The following is a 24,059-nucleotide window of genomic DNA, read 5'->3' as shown; positions in this document are numbered from 1 at the left end:
TGATCTTCAATAATATACACGCACTCGGAAATACAGCGCTTTTAGTAAATGCATTATGGCGTATGTTTTTTGCTGCGGTTACTTCAAATGCAAAACATCGATTGACTTTTTTTTTTATATGGTTATGAAGTGCAGATTAGTATAGTATTTCACTATTGCTCAAGTTTGTGGGAAGTAAAAAATTTTTTTAAGTCTGAAAAGCTGCATTTGATCAAACTTATTGAAAGCAGTAATATTGTGAAGTACTGGAATTTTTACTTGTGTGTGTATCTATCTATATATATATATATATATATATATATATATATTACTTGTGTGTGTATCTATCTATATATATATATATATATATATATATATTACTTATGTGTGTGTGTGTGTATGTGTGTATATATATATATATATATACACACACACACACACACACACACACACATATATACATATATATATATATATATATATATATATATATACACACAGTATATATGTCACACACAGAGAATTTATTTTAGTAAAAGTCACAGAGGAAATTAATTGCTTTATAGAAGCTTAATTTTCTTTTTGCATTTTCTTCCTTTGTCTTCAATGACCAGGACATTTGTGGGATTCACCTCTATCAGAATTAATCACAAAAATTATAAAATTATTAGGGCTGTCGATTAATCGCATCCAAAATAAAAGTTTGTGTTAACTTAATATATGTGGGTGCACTGTGTATAATTATTTTGTATATATATATATATATATATATATATATATATATATATATATAAAAATAAATACACACACTTATGTATATTTAGTTAAAAAATATTATTTATATATAAAATATTTATATTTATATATAATATAAATTATAAATAAATCTATATACAGTATATACATGAAAATATTTCTTAAATAAATACAAGCATGTGTGTGTATTTATATATATATATATATATATATATAAAATAATTGTGTACCCACATATATTATGTAAACACAAACTTTTATTTTGTATGCGATTAATCGCGATTGATCGTTTGACAGCCCTAAAAATTCTATATAATTTTAAAAGAAATTATAAACCAAATCAGTTTACTCTTACTGTATATAAAAAGTTCTCCTGTCCTGTGGTTGTGTCCTGTTTGTGAGGTAGATTAATTTAAAGGGTTTATTCACCCAAAAATGAAAATAAAAGCCTAAATTAAATCTGTTCAAATTGATCGAATCTCTTTACCACTTTGACGCTTGAAAAAGTTCATAGTTGCGTAGACTGTCAATGGAGGGACCGAAATCTCTCAGGTTTCATTTAAAATAGGGCTTTGGAACGACATGGCTGAGTAAATGATGAATACATTTTGGGTGAACTGAGTCAGGGCCGCTCTGAACTTTGTCACTTCTCGCAGTTTGTAATTTTTTGGGGAAATGTGTAATAGAGTTGCAATAGTTACATTTGAAGCAAGTTCTCCATGAATGTTGAAGTCAGTAATGTAGCATTGAGCCGTCTCTGGTGTGCGTCTGCAGGTTCAGCACAGTTTGGAAACCTGCTGGTAGATGCAGGTCTTTCTCATTGCCTTGTTTTTCACCGTCATGCTTTCAAGAAGAAAAGCCTCCAGATAGAATACAGACGCTCGGTCTGGTTCTACATGTCTGTTTTTTTTTTTTTTTTTTTTTGTGGTCTATATAATGTTAGTTCAGACACAGCCTGAAGCTTCACCCATCATCCAGTCAGCCTTATACTTTTGGCTCTATTCAGTTTTAAGTTGAGTTGAATTGATTTTAAATTTCATACATTTTGTTAAAAAGGCAGCTATATGACTTTTTGTTGCTTTAATGCATGTTGTACATTTTTGATGTAAAATACTGTTAATACTGGAAATGATTAAATGCAGTTTACACAAGAACAGGTTAAACGTAGAGCGATTATATGACGTGTCTGCTGAATCTGCAATAATTGTGGTCCATTAATCTGTCATGTTACATGCTTGATGGTCTTTTTTTTTGGTCAAATATAATTCACGTGTAGCATGAAGTGTCTTATGTTTACTTACGGATCAGTCCTGTTACCCTTTACCTCAAAAGATTTTTAATATTGGACATTTGTGATAAAAAGAATTAAACGGATATACTAATAAGATATATATTTTCTTTTAATGTGTTTTTGTGCCTTTGCACAAGCAGAACTATGTGAACTGCCATTAAAGAATGATGATTCATAATATACTCATCAGATACTTTGTGTAAAACAGTGCATATATTTAATAGGATCCATACATCATACACAGAAACACATAAAATGATTTACTGCAAAAACTGTTCAATACAAATCTGATAAAATGTCATCCCTTTTAAATAGACGATACAATACAGAAATATTGGTAAGCATTTATAATAAGGTCCCATTAGTAGTTCATTAACTAACATTGAGTATGTGCATATGTTACAGTATTTATTAATCTTTGTAATACAGCTGTTCATTGTTAGTTCATGTTAGATCAGGTCCATTAAATGTTTACAGATAGAACTCTTGATTTTAATAATGTAGTAAATGTTGAAATTAACATTAAATTAGGGTGAATAAACTTTAGAATTTTTCATGTAAACATGTTCATGTTAACTAATGGAGGTAACTAATGAAACCAAGTATTGTCAGCATTATTAGTCATGTGTTCTACATAACTACACAGATTGCATTACCACAAATAAAAAATTATAACCACAGTGCAACAGGAAGTAACATTATCTATTCCAGCAGATAATATTGTCTATTAAATGATTTTTTCAAACTGACCTCTATAGTCAAATGAATAACAAAGCAGATATTTTCTATTGCAACATAAATGTAAACCTACAAATTTTTTACTGTGCAAATATACATATCTTGATAACTTGTCCTTTGACGGGGCTGAATGCCGTCAGTTCCCTTGAATGATCTCATATCCATGTGTTGCAGAGCGACATCCTACGACACTTGGCATAAAAAGACAATAGAAATGTTTACTAATCTCCGAACTATAATCTGAATTTAATGATGAATTAAAGGAGTAGTTCACTTTAAAAAAAAAAAAAAAACTTTTGCTGATAATTTACTCATCCCATGTCATCCAAGATATCCATGTCATTCTTTCTTCAGTCGAAAAGAAATTAAGTTTTTGGATGAAAACATTCCAGGATTTTTCTCCATATAATGGACCTCAATGGGAACCAAATGGTTCAAGGTCCAAAAGACCCTTTCAGTGCAAACTGCAAACTGTTCAAAGAGCTTTAAATGATTTGAGACGATGAATCAAGCGAAACGATCGTTCATTTAAAAAAAAAAATAACAAAGTTTAACTTTTAGAAGCTCAAATTGTCGCCTTGCTCTGTTCTGTGATGCGCGTCCGTGACTCTCCTCATCAAAATGAACGAATCTTTTCCCGAGTCAATTCATTCATTTCGTTTGTTGAATGAATCAAAAAAAATTTGTTAATTTTGATAAATGAGTTCGATCAGGAGAGTCACACAGAACAGAGCTAGGCGACCATTTGAGCTTATAAAACTTAAACTTTGTTATTTATTGTTTTGCTTGATAAGACCCTTATTCATCGTCTGAAATCGTTTAAATCCCTTTGAACAGTTTGCACTGAAACTGTCTTTTGGACCTTGAACCGTTTGGTTCCCATTGAAGTCCATTATATGGAGAAAAATCCTGGAATGTTTTCATCAAAAACCTTAATTTCTTTCCGACTGAAGAAAGAAAGACATGGACATCTTGGATGACATGGGGGTGAGTAAATTATCAGCAAAAGTTTTTTTTAAAAGTGAACTATGTTATATTAAAGGGTGACAAAAAAAGTCAGCTTACCTAATAGGTATCATAGAAAGAACAGTGAAGATGCTGGACAGAATGAAGACAAACCCTGGGAAGGTGTCAAGTGTGGCCTGATAGATCTTAGTGTAGATGGGTGTGGTGACCAAGCTTGCTAGTTTGAAGGACAACTGGAGCATGACAAAGGTTATGCCTGTGGGACGAAACGCAACTATTGGTGAAAATTACCATTTACCAATTTCACTAAGCTGTGGATTTTGTTCAGCTTAGCATTCCATCCCCACCATAACTATGGCTTTATTTTAATCTCTTCTACATATCAGTTACACAGGTTCGCTGCCAACAGGGCTGGTGAGGTCTATGGGTGTCCGATATCAGAAGAGCAGGGGGCCAAGCACTGAGCCCTGAGGCACTCCAATATACAGTGGTTAGCTGATGGGATTTGAATGGTATGATGAGAACAATTGAACAGTTAATCTATAGTAACTAACTAGTTAGACATTGAGATAAACATTTACAATGTTTTTTTCATTCCAATCAGTGGTTTGACTATCAAAACTCGTCAAGTAACATGATTTCAGCAAACAAGGCTATTTTACGTCACATTCATGTACGCTAAAATCATGCCAACGTTCATTTTTATAAAAACGGTCTTTGATGTGGAAAAGTGCTTAGTGTCACGTCAGGGTCTGAGGAGTGATCACTTTTTTCTGGGCAAAGAGTCGGAGTACTGCAGTTATTTGAAAACTGAAGAAATTCTTGCCACTTGGGATTCTCAAGTTTGGTTTGGATGTTGACTGGTTCTCTTTTTATACGGTATGCCTGCGTTTATAAAGCTGAGATGAGGCGTGCGCACATTTTTTGTTCGTACATTTATTCTCTGAATCACATGTATGCACATTTGAGAAATTATCGTAAGATTAAATGATTTCGACTCAATATTTTATAAACGAGTTTTGAACATTGGTTACATAACATTTTGCCTTTGTTTAGTAAAAGGTGTCATACATGTTTGGGCTGAGTTTTCATTACATTTACTCCATGCCTTTAACCAGTAGCCTGTGGTGTTTCAAGTGCTTTGAGTAAATCATCATTATCCCATTAGCTTACCACTGGAGTGCCTCAGGGTTCGGTGCTTGGCCCCCTACTGTACTGATCTATCAAACTCTAGCTCAACCTGCCAAAGACAGGACTCCTTGTCACCTCAGCCAGCCTATTAATTTACCTCAAACTATCAATTGTGTGTGCAACTGTAATCAATGATGATACTAACACCAGCTGGGTCAGTCAGAGCACTGACAACATCTCAAGGAGTCCTGATATAAACATTTTAGACTTGCCTGTAAAGTTACTTATTGTTACCACAAGAAAGAATTACAAATATTCGCGTGGCCTCCACCTGTGACACAGTTTCACTTCTGTTTTTTTTTTTTTTTACTTAATTTTCAGAACACATTAGATCAGAAAGGCTTCATGGCACAGCAACATGAACAAACATTTGAAATGTGACGAGGGTACATTGAGGTTTGAGTTTACATTTACAGTGTGTCTTTGGCAGCACCTTATGCAGAAACACAACTCTTACTGAGAGAATGAAGAATGGAGACCTACCGTATGAGCTTCCCTTGACCTGTTTGGAAAGCAGTGAGCGAATGGTGGGCATTGGGATCAGAGCGAACAGAGTTACAGAGCGAGCTGAAGAAGACAAGAACAAAACCTCAGACAGTCACTGTAATAAAACAATTTAAAGAGACTTCCTATGAGCAATTTTACACTAATGGCAGCCATCATGTAAATTCTTCCTTTAAGGAATTATTATTGGATTCTAGTTTGAATGTGATAATGTGTATTCTGACTATGTTAATGTGCTTTAATAATAGTCTAGCTGTGTTGTAAGTAAACTTAAATTTACTCTGTATTAAGAGACTCAACAATTAGTATAGGGTTCATCAACCTAACATTGGACCCAATTTATATTAGATGTCTCAAACTAAAATTGATAGACTATACTTTGTTACTAAGGTATTGTTTGGTAACTGTTGTTATATTTGTATTTACATTCATTATGTAAATTATGTAAATGTATTTATTACCGCATACAGACCCTTTAATCTAACCATACACATATATCCCAACCTCATATAAAGTGGGACAGCAACATTTATAATATTATTATTAACAATAGTATTAATTCATGCTCAAAAGACTTTAGTCAATATAGTTAGAGATGTCATGAAACTTTGATTCATGTAATCATATTTAAGGTAGCAAATTTTTCCTTCTATTTTATATACAACCTTAATACTTTGTTTACAGGAAAATTACGTGCTTTGATGGCTTTTTATATAAAAAATGTAATACACTTCTTAATGATTGTTTTTGCTTTTATTGAAGTAACCAAAATGTTTGATATTTAGACTCTTATAAAACAGTGGTAACACTTTAGTTAAGGGTTTAATTCTCATTATTAACAAGTTGCTCATTAGCATGCATATTACAAGGATTTTGGCTATTTATTCATTCTTATAAAGCACATATTAGGCTAATGCCTTATTCTGCATGACCATATTCTACATCCTTATAATAGCCTACATAACTACCATAATAAGTATTAATAATAAGCAATTAAAAGTCTATTGGGGCAAAAGTCATAGCTAATAATGAATTTATAGTGAGAATGTGACCCCTAATCTAAAGTGTGACCAAACAGTTTTACATTTAATGGTATTTGATTAAGTATATTACACCTTAAAAAGTGGTCAGTTGACTTAACGTAATAATTTTAAGGCAACAGGTTTCCTCAATTGTAAGTAAATAAACTTGCTTTATCGAAAAAAAAAAAGTAATGTGGAATTGCAAGTTCACATAATTATTTTATTCAATTAAGCATTAAGTTTATACTTTTTTAAGCATTAATTAAGTGAACTGAACATTTTTACAGTGTACCGAAGCTCAGACCTATAGCATTAAAGGAGTAGTTCACTTTTAAAAAAAACTTTTGCTGATAATTTACTCACCCCCATGTCATCCAAGGTGTCCACGTCTTTCTTTCTTCAGTCGAAAAGAAATTAAGGTTTTTGATTAAAACATTCCAGGATTTTCTCCATATAATGGTTTCCCAAACAGTTCAAGGTCCAAATGAGAGTTTCAGTGCAGCTTCAAAGTGCTTTAAACGACACCAGATGATGAATAAGGATCTTATCTAGGACCCTTCGATTCATGACTCGAAAAAAGATTTGTTCATTTTGATGAACGAGTTTGAACAGGAGAGTCACAAACGCTCATCACAGAACAGAGCAAGGCGAGCATTTGTGTCTTTAAAACTTAAACTTTGTTATTTATTTTTGAAATGGCCGATCGTTTCGCTAGATAAGACCCTTATTCATCGTCTGGTGTCCTTTAAATCCCTTTAAAGCAGCACTGAAACGCTCATTTGGACCTTGAACCGTTTGGTTCCCAATGAATTCCATTATATGGAGAAAATCCTGGACTGTTTTCATCAAAAAACTTTCTTTTCGAAAGAAAGACATGGATATCTTGGATGACATGGGGGTGAGTAAATTATCAGCAAAAGTTTTTTTTAAAAGTGAACTACTCCTTTAAGATGAACGTTAGATGAATGAATGAGGCTGTACAACTTACCCAAAAAGTACATTGGAGTTGTGGTCACAAATGCCATGAAATAAATCCCAACTGCGAAAGACACCATCCCGACCATGATCATGCTTTCATCTTTAACAGAACATCTTGTGAACATCTTCACACCCACAAAGCTGGTGATGAAGAGCAGGGACCCTGCCGCGTTCCCATAGCCCACCTCAGTCGCGCCCCAGTTCAGCGGCTCCTTCAGCACATACGCGGCCAGCATCTCCATCCCCCCGGCCACTGCGATATCATACAAGATCCCACTGGCGAACAGCAAGGCGATGTTTATTTTATCACGGGCTTCCTGGTTTAAGATCCCAAAACTTTCCCGTCGCTCCAGCCTCTCTGAGGCATGCTCGACCCGCAGGACGAATATCGCATAAAGCATGCAGATTAAATACAGCAGCACACTCAAACCAGATAGGATAACTCCTTGTTTGAGATCTACACTATAGAGGTTAAATAGGTGACCAGAAGCCAGACTGCCAATGAACCCGGCTATCCCGTACACCAGCTCGGTCCTCATGATGCGCACGGACCGGTCCTCCTCCCCCGAGCTCACCGACACCAGCGCCATCACTCCGGCCCAGTAGGACGCGAACCCGCCGCACAGCCCGTAGATCACCGGCACCGCGTACAACACCTGGAGAGGCCATCCCAGCGCGACGTCCAGCAGGAGCAAAGCCCTGGACACGAGGTAACCCACCAGAGGAACAGCTATTGGCACTTTCCTGTAACCTTTGTCTCCAATCTTTGCCAGAATGATCGCTGGCACGATCGGCATGAATTTGAGCAGCATATTAAAGGTCATGTTGAAGTTGGTAATCGCTTTCTGCTCGCTGTCACGATCCGTGGCGTTTGCGCATCGCTCTTTAACGACCATTTGGAGAGCGGTGTCAAAAAACGAGCTGGCCACTTGGGCACAGAATACTAGAGGCACGATGTATTTACGAAAGGACATCCTAAAGTTGATGAAAATAACAAAAACGATCAATAACGTGTTGATCACTACAAGAGCTCAAACTCTCTGGGTGAAGCTCATCGCGTCATTTTGCAATGGGGAAGTTGCTAACTAAAATACTTTCAGTGGTTAGTCATGTTTCAACCACACAAGACACTTACTGACCAATTATTGAGGATTTAAATGTTTGTTTTTATAAAAACGTTAGCCTGCTTATGTTTGCTTCTTTAAAAGTCAAAAAAGGAGAAGAACGAGAACATTTGTGGAAAGATAAATCACCAAATGAATTATGAAATACCTGTTCGGTTTGTGTGAACCAGTCAAACAAGATCTCAAGTAGGATTAGTCATTTGAGCTCATTTCATGTCATGAGGAACTTTTTTCTTAAAGAAATAGCCCTCCTAGTAATGACAAATAATAATAGTCAGTCATAATCTAGGACAACATGAAGAGACGATTATGGCTATTATTCTGAAGAATACTGTTGGACAAAATGCAACATAAAATCTCCATAATTGTCCATGAAGTTCATTCTGAAGTCATACACTAGTTTTGTGTGAGGAACAAATTGAAATGATTTTTTTTTACTTTTAAAACCTGGAGAATATTGGTTTTTATACCATATGCTCAACTTCTCACAGATTTTGATTGTGTATGGACATACTCTTTATGAATCTCATAATATAATTTAAATGGTTACAGCTTCTTCTTATGCTATTCACATATTTTGATATTTAGATGGAGTCAAGAAAAAGAATAGAGACGTTTTACACATTTTCTTTTTAATGAGAAAATAATTATATATGTGTGTCAGAGTGAGACTTACAATTACTATAAAACAATATAAGCAGAATATTAACATACAATAAGTGGTTAACATGTCAAAAGAGGGGTGAAAGCATGATTGCATTATCACACCGTATCAATATTCTCCCGAAGGGAACTAGAACACTCATTAAACCTTTTAAGAAAGCAATTACAAATGTATTTGTAATAACAACTAACTATTTAAACAACAAGAGCAAACATATTTTTGGTGTTACTTCAAAAGTAAAAAATAAAATAAAAACACTGTTTACTTGGTTCAAACTGTGGAAAAAGCAATACTTGTGATTTCATTGAAGGCAAGTTTTTTTTTTAAAGAACAGACTGTATTTTGTGAAACTGAGACAATGAAATTAAAAATCTGTTGCAACAGACGCAGTAATTGTCATGCACACAAAGGAACACTGGCAAAGGCTTGACTAGAAATCTAAAGAAGGCATATATTTGTAGTTGAACACATTTGTGGTCACATTAGCGATACAAAAAAAAGAAAAAAAAAAAAAGAAAGAAATTTTATGAGCTAAAAGGTAATGCACATAGCACCCGCTCACACAGAAGTTACTATTGCTCAATACGCCGAATTTGCATAACTCAAAAGCGAATAAATCTGAATGTGGAAATTTTTTGTCTTTTTTTTGCCAAACAATAAAAAAAAACAAAGTAGCCTAATTGCGGTAATAACATTTTATCTCACAATTCCATTTTTTTTTTACTTCACAAATCAGATTTTTTTCTTTTCTCAGAATTTCGAGTTTATAGGCGATCTAGTATTTCTATCTGGATTTTATAACTCGCAATTCTGGTGTTTTTTCCTTACACTTGCAAATTTTTATCTTGCAATGATGTTTTTCCTCAGAATCGTAATATAAACTCACAATTACAAGTTATAAAGTTTGAACTGCGAGATATAAATTCGCAATTCTAAAAAAAAAAAAAACCCTCACAATTCTGACAATTTTTTCAGGCAATAGCGAGTCATTCTCACAATTCTGTGAATAAAAAGTCACGACTTTATTATTCGGTAACTGTAACAATCTTCCATATGATCTATTCCTATTCAAATCACTGTAGGCTATATATCAGACACACTGTAAAAAAAATATTGTTGGTTTAACTTAAAAAAATGAAGTAACTTGGTTACCTTAAAATTTTAAGTTCATTGAAATGGAAAAATTGAGTTAATACAACGAAGGAGATTGATTTAACCATCAGAAACTCAAAATATTATGTTATCTGAAGTACATAAATTTTTAAGTTGATTTGATCACAAATCATGAAAATATTATTATTTTTACAGCGCATGACACAATTTCACAAATTCATAACTATTTTCCGTGATTGGTAGCTAATTCGTACGATATTTAAACCCCAATGACGGTTAAGTTTAGGGGCGGGGTTAAGGTTCTTCATAATGAGTTTCCTTTAAAAATCCTTCATTTTTTTGTACGATCCAAAACATACAAATCCACCCCGTAAAATAGTCACGTTTTCCCGTAAGAGCGGGTTGGAAATTTCGCTGAAAAGGTGTGGAATAAATTTCAATAAGAATTTGTGACGGGTTAAAACTGGTCGCGAATTCACCGCATTTCCCAACAGAAATGTGCTTAGTTTGAAGGTGACTTCTGTGTGAGCTGTGCTTTATATATCACTACACCATTGACCATAAACAATCGACAATTTCTGTCAAAATGTCGCTAGTATGATCGCAATGCTTTCCCCAAAGGCTGACGCTGTACACATCAACAACTGCAACATTGCTCAATTTCTAATGGTTTCTTTTTCCTCTGGTATTGTACATTGAAAGCAATTTTGGCCACCATCCTATGCCGTAGGAATCCTGTTATATTACAGATTTGAACATTGGCTTGTTTCTTATAACTTAACTTCATGAGGTAAAACAACCATTTGTGTCCATTTCTCAAACATTATACAAAAGCATGTCATCTTTAATGAACTAAAGCTGGCTTTACATTTCATTTGAATGCTGCACATTTCGTGACGCAAAACCTGCCAGCATCACGGTCAATACTTGAACTACTCTGTGATAGAAATGTCCCCTAAAGCACCTAAAGAAACCTATGAAAATGCGTATAATATCATATGGCATACTTGGCCCTCAAATACACACAACACGGTATATATGAATAAATGTGCAGTAATAGTACTAAACATCAGGTCATATTTTTTTTTCCAAAACTATTTTCCATTTATAGGAACACTGCATATATCTCACTGCTCAAATAAAAATATTTCCCCCTTATAAAATTCAAATTATTTGTTCACCAACAATAATCATCTCATATCAAAGAATCCAAGTAAAAATCCAACATCCGGCTCTGTGTAAAACCGATGGCCGTCACACAGTCTCACATTAAGCATCGAAACAAATGGACACCTTAGAAAGTCAGTATCCAGAGATCAACAGACATGTGTTTTCATCCATTAAATAAAGTCAATGCACCTTCCGCAGAAACATTTATAATTCTGAATAGGTGTAACTTTATATGACACCCACAATGCATAACTGTTATAGAGTTTCTAGTTTGTCTTATTTTGCCTGCAATTTGAGAAACTATGTAATATATACCACTCTTAACCAGAGACTACAAATACTTCCTGTCATCATTTAAGAACAGCAGTACATTAAATACTTTTTTCTTTGTGATACAATATATTATATGTGGAGTATACAAAACATCAAAGCCACGTTGTCGAATGATGCTTGAGGGATTGTCTTCATTTATGGCTTGATAAATGCATCAAAAATTAGAAGTCAACGATTATTTCTAGAAGAGCAATTGTCCATGTTTGAGTCCTCGTTGTTTCCTTCACGCTGCATGTCCATCTCTGATGTCAGTGACCTGTAGGCCTATAGATGCTTGTTCTGGCACCTAACATCCTTTATATTGCCAAATGTTTTAAAAACAATGGGAAAAAAAGACATTTCAGACATTAATTTGTACATTTGTATCAATATTTGTTTTTAACTGTGTTAAATAATGGTATTGTCTTTACAATTTCTGCTGATATTGGCTTTAAAAATGCCAATAAGAGAAATTATGATTCATTTCAGAATCAACTAAGCAATTAAGCACAGTGAAGTCTTGCATTTTTAAGATATCTTTATCATTCATTGTTCTTTTCTTCATTTTTGCATTACAGTGCCCCTATTATGCTTTTTTATGCTTTTTCAGATATTATCTTTAATGCAGTGTGTAGTATAGCTGCTTGTGAAATAAAGAGAAATAAGTGATTCTGAACGGCCTGAAACGAGTCGTCATTAATTCTAGACTTCCTGCTTGAACCTATGCAAGTTTGTAACATATTTCGGTAACACTTTACTTGAAGGGGTGTGCATAGATATGTCTTGAATATGAAGTAGGGTTTATGCATGTTTATGACAACTGTCATTAAGTGTCTTTCGCTCAATAATGACATTTTGAATGCAAATATGACATTGTTTGAGATGTCTTTGTTATGACATCTTGACAAAAAACATAACATCATGTAACCTGTCAGTGTCTTTGTCATGACAATTTGACATAAAATTAAGGTAAACTGTCATAACTGTGTCATGAATATTTTACGTGACACAACTACACAACTATTTCCTCAACTAATTTGTCTTTAAAAAGTTATAATGGTTTCATGACAGCCAATGTCAAAACCAACCACCTGACAGTTTAATGTAATGTTAACCAATAAAGCTAGGTGCTTTCTTAAGTTTGATAATTAATCTGCTATGTCATGTTTATGACAGGTTGTGTCAAAGTTCATGACAAAGACACTGACAGATTATAATGCATTGGTTTATGTCAAGGTGTCATAACAAAGACATCTCAAACAATGTCATATTTGCATTCAAAATGTCATAACTGACAGTTGTCACAACAAATATGCATAAAACTTCCTTCATATTCATAACATATCTCATGCCATGATTATGAAGGTGTCATGTTAGTCTTATGCACACCCCTTCAAGTAAAGTGTTACCCATATTTCAATAATGCCAGGCTATGCTCTTCATTGGCAGAACCTGAACAATATCTACCTTGACCCTTAAACACTGTAGTTCAAATATGATAATGAGAGTTGACCAATCACAACAGACTGGGCCATCTGACCAATCAGAGCAGAGTAGACCAATCAGAAGACACTGGGTCATCTGACCAATCAGAGCAGAGTAGACTCTTAGAAAGGAGGGTTTAAAGAAACTGAATCATTTATCGAACCATTTGAGGCATTGTGAGAAAAGAGCTGGTACTGAAATGTATATAATGAGAAAATGAAAGAATAAAGTGTTTTTGACCTTTGATGCATGTACACTTGTTGTAGGAGACCTTAAAAGGAACACAACAGGGGCACTTTAAAGGCACTGCTTTTGCTGTTCTGTCCTACACATAACACAACACAACATAAACATTCCCCCAAAAAAATCTACATCATCCATTAAATATTCTGTACCACACCATGTCTGATGCTATAACTTGAAGCCAAACACAGGTGGCTTCAACTGCAAACAGCAATAACGTCCTAAAGCTTCATTTCACAAACATCTCCTGTCTTTTGTCAATGGAGAATTCATTGACTTCCTCTGCAAGTTATTACCACTTCGCTGTATTGTTATGTTGGTCTGGGTGAAGAGTTTGCTCTTACAGACCTCAAGTCTTTCAAGGTTACATGTCTGAGCCCTACTTTCATTTGTCCACCTCATTAAAGTTTCTCTCTAAACAATATGGCAATATTAGGAGACTGATTTGAGTTCCTATCTCTGCAATCGAGATCATTTGAAAATGTAATCAACAAGAAAACCAAATAGCAGTATTTTGCCCTTTCAGACACTGCAAGACACATTGTGTAGAGTTGAAATGTCAATAATCAAACAAGAAATCAGATTCATCCAATCTCTCCTTCAACCAATAACAAAATATTATCCGATTTTTTTCATTCTTTTCCCATGTCCTTAGTAACATCTTGGGTCGGGAAGTATAAATGCAACGTGGTCTTCACACTAATCATTAATGCCAAAACCCCCAAAGTCTCAAAAAAAATGTGATACTTGAACCATTCCACTTTCTTAAAACGGATCAGCACAAAAGAAAAAGCTCTATCTTGGTAGTGGAAATATAAAGTGTTGTAGTATCTCTGGTCTTCACTGTCAACAGAAAGTTATGTCCCGTTTGTTCTCCAGAAACAGAAAGAACAAATCTTCAGAGAGGGGTGAATTCCCAATAAATACTTGTGTTTGTCCCGTTGCACATTTTCCCTCTGTTTTCTCTCTTTCAGAAAGAAGGTTTAGTTTACTCTTCCTCCTCCTCCTCCTCCTCCTCATCTTCCTCAGCCTCATCTTGGTTGGCGTAGATTCCTGCTTCCCACCGGAGGGCCATGTTACTTTTTCTGCGAGTGACACGCGTTGCCTCCAGAACCTGAAGATAAACATAAAAATGGCTGTTATTCAAAGTTCTTTCAAATGTTATAATGATATATTCACCACAGTGAAGTTTCCTGGTAACATGCTCCACTTTAGACACATTCTTCTAAGTGGCTTTGCAACTACTTGTCAACTAGACCCTGTTTACAACTGGTGTTAAGATGCGTTTTGGTCCACTTTCAACCACTTCTGTCCTGGGGTGTGTTTCCCGTACAACTATGTAGTTCGCTGCTTCACTACCATAGTACGATGCATCGTAGGAGAAATCAACCAGCTACTCACGACTGTTTCCCGAAACCCACTGTCGCAAAGTATCGTTCAACCACGTTGGTTTCGCACGTGGTGGAGTAATAACTATTTTTAACGAAACTGTTTGAGATCCAATTAATGCTAGATTTTTTATATATAAATTACAGACATGTCATCTGAAGACTATTTCTAATTGTTCTCAGTTAATTTGCTTTATTAGCAGACTCAATATTTGGCTCGTTCTTACATAGTAGAGCACGTTCGCACATGCGCACTCTTCAAGCACGTTACTTCAAATCTTTTGACAAACTAAAATACGTAAATTACATTTGTATGTATTCTACATAAACGCCGGTTGTATGAATGTCAGCTTGCTTATTTTGCTCAAGATAAGGATTTATTACGTCCAAATGTCATGAAATATAGAAACGATGCCTCTAACCACAGGTCGAGAGCTGTCGTTCAAACCACACAACTTTGCGATGCTGTTTGCGAATGTTCATTGGAACGATGGTTTCGGGAAACACCGACTCGTTGAACTATGCTGATAACGACGGAACTTGCGACCATAGTTGGCTAGTGATGCTTTTGGGAAACACACCACTGATTTCTTCGATGGGTAGGGTCTATGGATGGGTAAATGTATGGGCTTTTCCAGATCTTTCGATCTAATGGACAAAATAAGATTGCGGAAATTTACATATGAGAGCAACCGAAGACGAGTGAGAAACACACGGAGAGCATCAGCTTTAGTTCTGCTCTGACAGCCGTAACATTACGCCGAATGCTGTGAGTGTGTGTTAGAAATCAGGAATGATGAGAGAACATTGTGCTTGGTACGTCTTCATCTTCAAACCAAACTTTGGTCTTCAGCCGACAAAGTCTCATCTGGCTAGTGCTCTTCCTAGCCAGAATATGATCATATAATACCAATTTTATCATCTCTACACTGGTTATCTAAGTTCCGTATCAATTACTAAGTACTACTACTGACCTATAAAGCCCTAAATGGTTTAGCTCCTGTGTTTTTAATGGACTTTCTATCACCCTACAATCCATCGCGTTCTTTAAGACCACTAAATTCGAGGCTTCTGGTTATTCCCAGGATATCTAAGTGCACTAAAGGAGGGAGGGCGTTCTCACATTTAGCTCCTAAACTCTGGAATAGCCTTCCTGATATTGTTCGAGGCTCTGACTAAAGACGCATCTCTTTAGCCATGCATTCACATAATGCTTAACTTTTATTCCTCTGTTGAATCAGATCGAATGCATTTAAAATTTTATAACACTTGAAGAGTCTGTAGGTTATTTATATAGGTTGCATAGTATTTAGAGTCATTACGTTCCTGTGTGTATTGCGTGAATGACGGGTGGTTGGGCAGATATTGTGTTTTGCGGTAGGTGGTATGCCATACTAGAATGATCTGATGAAGTAGCGTGTGTATGACACGCTAATTCGTATTTCCATTTTTGGCGTGCTATCAACATGCGTAATCGCTTTTCAGCGTGTTTATGAACACCGTTGACTTAACGTTATCACTGTATATATAAATATATGACCTACCTTAACCCCGTCCCTAAACCTACCCGTCACTGGGGTTATTGGCATTTATGAGTGTTCCCCTACCATCCTAGGAAAAAAAAGATCGCTCCCCAGATGTAGATCTACATTTTGCTTCGTTTTGCGTGGACATTTGACGGCGTGTGCAGACAAGCGGAATCACTCGGACGTTAATGGCGTAGACATACACGCAGATAGCTCAAAATGCGTAGAGATAACACGCCACTTGACTCGAAAGTGGCGTGTATGTTTGCGCAAAAGTCATGATGTCATGTTGGCCATACGGAACCGTTGCACCAGTGGGGCTCGACAGCCTTAGTCAAATGGGTTGGTGTGTATGGTTGGGCTGTGGAGAGATTGTGAGATTGTGGTTAGGTCTCAGCAGCAGGAGGGATGTAGAGGTCAGTAAGCTGGGCTGAGTGGAGTGGGGGATGGAAGGGGGTGACTCTGGGACGCCAGAGTCACTGTCTTCAAGTTTTTAACATCTACTCTCGTGTAATGTAAATCATTATGAACAGCGGCTATGCTAATTATTTCCCATTTGCTTTCCTGCTGAGACGACTCAACACCTGTGAAGAGAAGACTCGATGCCTGTGAAGAGACGACTCAATACCGGCGATATGTTATGCCCTGAATTATTACATGATTAACTAAATGTATTTTTCCATGTACATTTCTGAAATGCACTTTCTGTAAAGCTGCTTTGAAACAATATGTATTGTGAAAATCGCTATACAAATACATTTGAATTGAACTGAATTCCCATAATGTTTAGGCATTAGGCCAGTAGCTGGAGAGAGGACAGTGGCTGTTTGAACACATTCGATCACATGAGTGTCTACACTATGAAAGAAATCCGGTAAAATGTGGTTTCGACTACCTCTGGGAGTGGTCAAAAGTGGACCCTCTTTAGACCTGTATTAGTGTGCCCACTTGACAAGGGATCCGATCGACCAAAACGCATCTCAATACCGGCTGTAAAGAGGGCCTGACTCTCATTAGAGCATTAGTAGACTGTCTGCTTAATATCTGATAACTCTTTATTGTGATGCTCCTCCAACAGATATTCTACTGACTATAGACCATTTCACAAGATGTAAACAACACTGGTCCAGAAGCACTTCCTGTTTCAGTTTTTTAACACTACATAAAAGCTGCGATAAAATACAACCAACAGAACATTTAAAACTGAATTAAAAAGTTAAACAAACATCTTTAAGATGGTTTCTTTACATGTGAAATAAAGAAAACAGTTACAAACTGAAACAGGAAGTGCTTCTGGACCAGTGTTGTTTACATCTTGTGAAATGGTCTATAAGTAACTGTGCAACCATGTCAACTTATTCTACTAACCCTAACCAAACAGTCTACTCTGAGAGTCAGTTGACATTTAGTTGCAAAGTTACTTATAGTCAGTAGAATGTCTAACATGGACCATCTAAATAAAGTGTAACCGATTTCCCTTGCAAAACAAGGGAACATAACATCAACATAAACTGTTCTTTATCAGTCCCACTTTATATTGAGTGTCTTTAACTAATATGTACCTACATTTAAATGAATCATTTGATACAATGCTCTTGTATACTATGATTTTACACTGTATTATTAGGTATGGTTAAACATACCTTCATGCACTTATATAATTACCCCGTTGACCTTCCCTTACACCTTAACCCACACCACCAAACCTATCTTTAATCTTACACGTACCCCAACTCAATAGCAGCAAAAGTGTTTTTCAATACATCAACACAAGTACATTACACCAAAAACAGAGATTTTTTCCCCCCAAAGAAAGTACATTGTAGTTAATGACACCTAATAGTGTTATCTTATAACTTGAATAATGATTTTTCTTAGAAAATATGTGATCTGAGCTCTAAAGTTTAAAGTATCTTGTAGAATGGCTGGGAGATGTGAGTTTTACTTTACCATACCATACCGTGTTAGATAAGCAGTCTACGTTATTTACACTGACTGAGAACAAAAAAAGGAGTAAGCCAATATCAATGATTTAGTTAAGAGCTTTAACAAAAAAATATCAATACGCATGTGCAAACATACACATCAGATAGACCCCACCTGTTCAGTTTCATGCTAGGTTTGGGTCTGACAGTCCAAAACAGCTTTAGATATAAACACCACAACACACAATACAAGTGCAAACACAGCATGAAAGCAGAAACAATAAAGCAGAAAAGAGAACAGTCATGCTGTTTCAAAAGTAAAAACTGGTGCCAAGTGTTACACACATTGTGTCTTATTCCAACGAACCTAAATGTCCAATCCGAACTTCTCAAATAACTTAAATATTATGTAAAATACATACAATACAAAGAGCTGAAATATGGTGGTGAAATGCTCAAATGAACTGGACTGGACATTGTAAGTTCGTAGTTCTTTGACACGAAATTCATGTGAATTGATAGTGGCACTGCACTGATCGTGTAGGTGCAAATACTTTGACTAGTTCAAACTGTGGATCCATATATGTAATGAATGACGCAATGATTCGACACAAAAGACAATTATTTCTTGGAAACAAGTTATATGCGTCAAAGTATTCGGCACTGCTACAACTCCCCCACATTAAAACATGCATCAACACAAATGAAGGCACAATGAACTTTGAAGCAAGCATACAAGTACCTCAGTTGTAACTGAGCGGACATACTGACAAGAGGGAAAGAGGAAGAATTAGTTAATGTGCAAACACTTGCTATTGTGTAGAGAACAGCTTGTGAAAGTAGATCAACTTACTGGTCATGGTCATTAATATGACTTTTTATACAGATCATATTGGCTCAATACTGTGTGCTAATTACAGAGCTAATAACGGTTATTTTTCAAAGAGCTTGAACTATATACATACTGTATGTAGCCCTCAAACCGTTTTCACTTTATAGCCCTTAATCCTGTAGTTGTGGACAAATGTGGGCACAGAGGACTGTTACTAATTTTTATTTATTATAAATGTTATACCACTGTCTTCGATAAAGTTTTATCTTTCCATTTATGGTGTTTTTTTTTTATTTTGGGGGTATTTTTGATTTTATTTACTTCAAAAAGTACAATATTTTCTATGTAATTTATGCTTATTTTTTTGTTTTATTTAATTTTTTTTTTTAACTACATTAAAATATCATTCCAGTAAGTTCTTAGAGCTAAAACCTAAAGATGAAAACTGTCACCTGGTGTTTTGTTTTGGCTTATTTTAGAATGCTCTTTACAGTTTTTTCCCATTCATTTATATGGCTGCCCGTTTTTGACCCAAATACAAAATTAAGGAGTTTTTTTTTTCACCCACTTAACATTGTAGAATTGAGTCAAAAAAAAAAATTGTGTGTATTTTTTAAAAATTAATCAAAACTATTTTTCCCACATTTGTCAAGAATATGTTAATTGACCATTACAGGTGTTTGTTTCCTGAGTTTAGGGCCATTACTACAATTGACACATGTATTCCTATATTTAGATGTGGTTAACCAATTTTAATATTTTAATTGCTTTTTTTTGTCAATGGCATATTCTGAAGCTTATTTGATCCACCCCTTCCTCAAATATTTAGTTACACCCTTCCCTAAGCTAAAACAAGCATGAATTTGTATTGTGTTATTGGTAATTTGTAAGGACTTGAGGAAATATCCAATTTATAAATATTTAGCTATTTTACTTGGCAAACTTACAAATGCACCATTGTCATGGGTTTATATCACAATGGTCAGAGACCAATATTGTTGCCACTACTGTGGTGCTAAAGCCATTGTTTTTCACTTAGTCTGCATTAAAATAATAGAATGTGATACTGTCAGTGCAGCCAAGTTGCAAAAGACCCACACTTTAGTCGTTTGTTCTCCAAATAATAGCGTTTAGAGGAAATGTGTTGTTGATATCTGAGAAAGCAAAAGGAGAAAGACTGTGGTTGATATGAAACAAGCAAGTCCTCAATAGACATTGTGTCATGTCAATGATGACAGATTTCAGTTTCTAAATGAGCTGGAAAGTCCCTTTCCTCACTTTCTTGGCATGAGATGAAAAAGACGAACTATGTTTCTGATGCAAGTCATTGCTATGGTATTTTAGCAGTTAGGAATCACTTATTCCATTAAAGTGAAATTCTACGTTTTGATTGTAAATGGTGTGCGGATGGATGGATCTCTGAGAGATCGATCTCAGATCCCATCCATCCATCCATCCGCACACCATTTATTAGGCCATAAAATCCATGCATCCGCAGACAATTCAAAAGAGCTGACCATAAGAGACTTACACTGCTGTCCTCAGCTTTCTCTCTGCGCTTGACCTTGTGTGTCTCGAAGTCCTCCATCAGAGTCTGCATGAAGTTCTTGGTCCGCTGTCCTCCTCCAGAGTCGTCGCTGCCCAGATCAGACAGAGGCGAGGGCAGAGCTCCTTCTGAAGGGCACGGCGACACCGGAGGAACCGGACGAACCTTCTCAATCTTACCTGCGCACAGACCAATACATAACACACTTATACACACTGTAAGAAATAATTGCTCCACCACAGTAAAAGACCTGGGTGTTATATTTAGGTTTAGGGACGGGGTTGAGGTAAGTCATATATTAACGTTAAGTCAACGGCGTTCATAAACACGCTGAAAGGCGATTATGCGTCTTGATAGCATGCCAAAAATGGAAATACGAATTGGCGTGTCATACACACGCTACTTCATGAGATCAGTCTGTAAATGAAAACTGAACAGAGCTGTACGAAGACATCATGCGTTCTGCAGAGCTGCTTTATAGTTTAAATTTATAGATTTATAGATTAACTCATTTCATAATTGATTAACTTCACAGTTATTGAATTGAACTGACTTCAGCTGAACAACGACACTACTGTCTTTTTATTGAACTCTGTTTGCACCATTGATCGTTATTTTCCTGTTTATCCCTGTGAAGCTGCTTTGAAACAATATGTATTAAGTAATGTAAAAATAGACTTACCGGTATTTTTACCGATGTGCACAGACTTCAAATGCCAACGTAACTAATGACAAATATCTTAGAAGAAATGGATAAAGTAATTTTTCCAAATAGTTCATCATTAATTTGGAATTTTAGTTTGTTTGGAATGTTTCATCTCTCAGCAGTTTAGCGGACATGAAAGGGCTCAGAGACACATTCTTGATTATGACCCAAGTATGGATACTAGAGGCACAGAGGACTCAGTGTAGAAACATACAATGCAGTTCCAGGGAATCTGAGAGAAAAGCATGTCAGTCGGTATTAATTAAAATCGTATTATTATTATTATTGGGCAGCTAATGCAGCTAATTTAGGTACTTTAGCGTGGGGGATTAAATATCGCTTTAGTGGAGTTAGGTGACAAGCCAAAATGGTTAGCAATGGAAGCTTCTTGTGATAGACTTCATTAACGGCTCTGCTTACTAGTCCCATAAAAATTGATGTCAAAAATATCAATGGAAACATAGTTTTTTCTAATTGAATTAAAGTGTGTATACAAAATAAGGTATATTTTAAAATTTCATATATATATATATATATATTTTTACCATGGGGTTACATGGTAAGCTCTTCTCCCCCAATGGAAACATATCGTATATTAACTATTCAGGATCTTTAGGGAAGGTGCATTTAGCTCTTTTGAACAGCTAAAACAATACTATGCTCTTGTTTCTGCACATTTTCCCGACTTTTGCAAGTTAGAGATTTTGTAAAGAAAGCACATATCAGATTTTGAAGTTTTGAATCCCACCTAGTGTACACTCTTTTTGAAAAGCTTTAAGTAAAAATTTGCAGTAGAAAAATCTGTGCCTCTTCACATGAAGTCTATATTTGTCCTCTGCAGAACTACTGTCATCAATGAGAGGTCAATAAACGATACGGATCACACAAGATCAATTCCAATACTATGGGATTTAGCATTATAGCTAAAAGCAAGCTAAAAGAAAGGACTCATGCATTCCCTATGACACCACTAGAGGGCAGACATAAACTTCTCAAGTACAGGACATCATCATGAATAAGACACTGTTGTCAAAAGGAAAACCACACACTGCCATTAAATACTGTGCAGATGAGTGTTACATCACCAAAACCAAACACACATAAACAGAACATTTAAAGTACATGTTGCTAGTCTGTTATAATGATTTTTAACATCAAACCAACATAATTTGAAACTGTTGGTGGTCACTAGAACTGAAAGCTTTTACACATATATATGTTACCCATATAGCATTATCTAGTCAATTGTTCAGAGAAGTCATCAGTCATCAAGCTCATACAGTGAAAAACAAATCAGGCACTGTGCTGCAGTTTTCTTCAAGCCCTCTTCAAAAAGCACAGCTTGCAAAAGTGACTGAGGCTGAACAGCGGGTGCAGACCCAGAGGACACAGCGTGCAAGGAATGTAAACTAAAGTAGCTCTATGAAGAGAAGCTCCAGGATCCCAGTGAAATGACTGAGAATCACCAGGTAATTAACATCAAATTTTGAGTTACAGAGACATATTTGTCAGCCTTCAGTCTTAGCTGATGGTTTGCAATAGTAGTCAAACATTTCTTGAAATGATGTTTTATTAACAAAGTTCGGGAGGAGCACGTTCAAATGATCTATCCAGTCAACGTGTCATCAGCAATTATCACGTCTAATCCTATCAATTTGTGAGGAAGAAGACTATACACACAGACTCACCTACGTTTCCTCTACAGTTTTCAGCATCCCACCACCACCCCGACTTCTAACTCTTGGCTTGTTCCCACCACAGCAATTTTTTCTATCTGACTTATGTGTACTAGTGAACTTGTGAAATAGGCGTCAACACATTTAGCCTACCAGCAGACTGAGTAATTGAAGTCCGGAAATAATTAATTACGTTCTGGTGTTATCCATGAAAAACTTCACAAAGAGCACCTTAAATATGATTATGAGTACTAATTTGCATCTTGTATGGTTTATACTAAAGGGCTATTAAATGTTTAGTTCACCCAAAAATGAAAATTCTGTCAGTATTTACTCACCCTCATGTTGTTCCAACCCCGTAGGACCTCTGTTCATCTTCGGAACACAAATTAAGATATTTTTGATTAAATCTGAGAGCTGGATCACTCCTGCATACTAGTCCATAGGCTTCTTGAGGAATTGAAACTTGAAATCTGAGAGCTGCATCGTTAAAATAGTCCTTCATCGTTAAAAAAGTGACTTCAGTGGCTCAATCTTAACTTTATCAAGTGACGGAAATACTTTTTGTGCGCAAAAACAAACATAAATAACGACTTTATTTCAACTATTCACTTCCTTCTCTATGGGCCTCTAGTCAGTTAACGTAGTGTGATAGCGTAGAGCTATGTCACACGTAGGCTCACTATTGGCTGACGCTGGTCATGTGTGTGATGCGTGTGACGTACAACAGATCGAGGCCCAGAGAGAAGGAAGTGAATAGTTGAAACAAAGTATTTATTTTTGTTGTTTTTTGTGCACAAAAAGTGTTCTCGTTGCTTGATAAAGTTAAGATTGAGCCACTGTAGTCACTTGGACTATTTTAACGATGTCTTTAATAACTTTTTGAAGCCAGCAAGTTTCAATCCCTTAAGAAGCCTATGGACT

General features: G+C 35.8%; 2 protein-coding genes across 5 annotated transcripts in view; both read right to left on the bottom strand.

The window, feature by feature from the left end:
* Positions 1-2,217: 2,217 nt before the first annotated feature.
* Positions 2,218-8,703, bottom strand: slc46a2 (solute carrier family 46 member 2). The gene is made up of 4 exons (XM_039677734.2): positions 7,436-8,703; positions 5,405-5,488; positions 3,830-3,986; positions 2,218-2,955 (listed from the first exon to the last, which is right to left on the bottom strand). Exons 1-4 carry the CDS (start codon positions 8,397-8,399, stop codon positions 2,901-2,903), a joined length of 1,260 nt encoding a protein of 419 aa, XP_039533668.1. The 5' UTR covers positions 8,400-8,703; the 3' UTR covers positions 2,218-2,900.
* A 457-nt stretch (positions 8,704-9,160) lies between these two features.
* LOC148969431 (PALM2-AKAP2 fusion protein-like) overlaps positions 9,161-24,059 on the bottom strand; it is a 41,645-nt gene continuing 26,746 nt past the window's right edge. For all 4 annotated transcript variants that reach the window (XM_089126494.1, XM_089126493.1, XM_089126492.1 and 1 more), the window contains exons 3-5: positions 20,739-20,932; positions 19,118-19,141; positions 9,161-14,650 (exon numbers count right to left, since the gene is read on the bottom strand). In XM_089126494.1, the coding sequence (XP_088982620.1) occupies positions 14,525-14,650; positions 19,118-19,141; positions 20,739-20,932 (344 nt within the window). In that variant the 3' untranslated portion in view covers positions 9,161-14,524. The remainder of the gene's footprint in view (positions 14,651-19,117; positions 19,142-20,738; positions 20,933-24,059) is intronic.

The sequence above is a fragment of the Pimephales promelas genome, chromosome 23 (assembly GCF_988280905.1).
Source record: "Pimephales promelas chromosome 23, fPimPro1.hap1.1, whole genome shotgun sequence".
NCBI lineage: Eukaryota > Metazoa > Chordata > Actinopteri > Cypriniformes > Leuciscidae > Pimephales > Pimephales promelas.
The sequence above is the reverse complement of the archived record's forward strand: the minus strand, read 5'-3'. Positions and strand labels throughout refer to the sequence as shown.

Coding starts and splice junctions, on each gene's coding strand:
- slc46a2 (XM_039677734.2), bottom strand. CDS start 8,399: ATGTCCTTTCGTAAATACATCGTGCCTCTAGTATTCTGTGCCCAAGTG. Junction 5,489..7,435: donor AACTCCAATGTACTTTTTGG/GTAAGTTGTACA, acceptor TGTCTTCTTCAG/CTCGCTCTGTAACTCTGTTC. Junction 2,956..3,829: donor CTTTCTATGATACCTATTAG/GTAAGCTGACTT, acceptor TTTTATGCCAAG/TGTCGTAGGATGTCGCTCTG.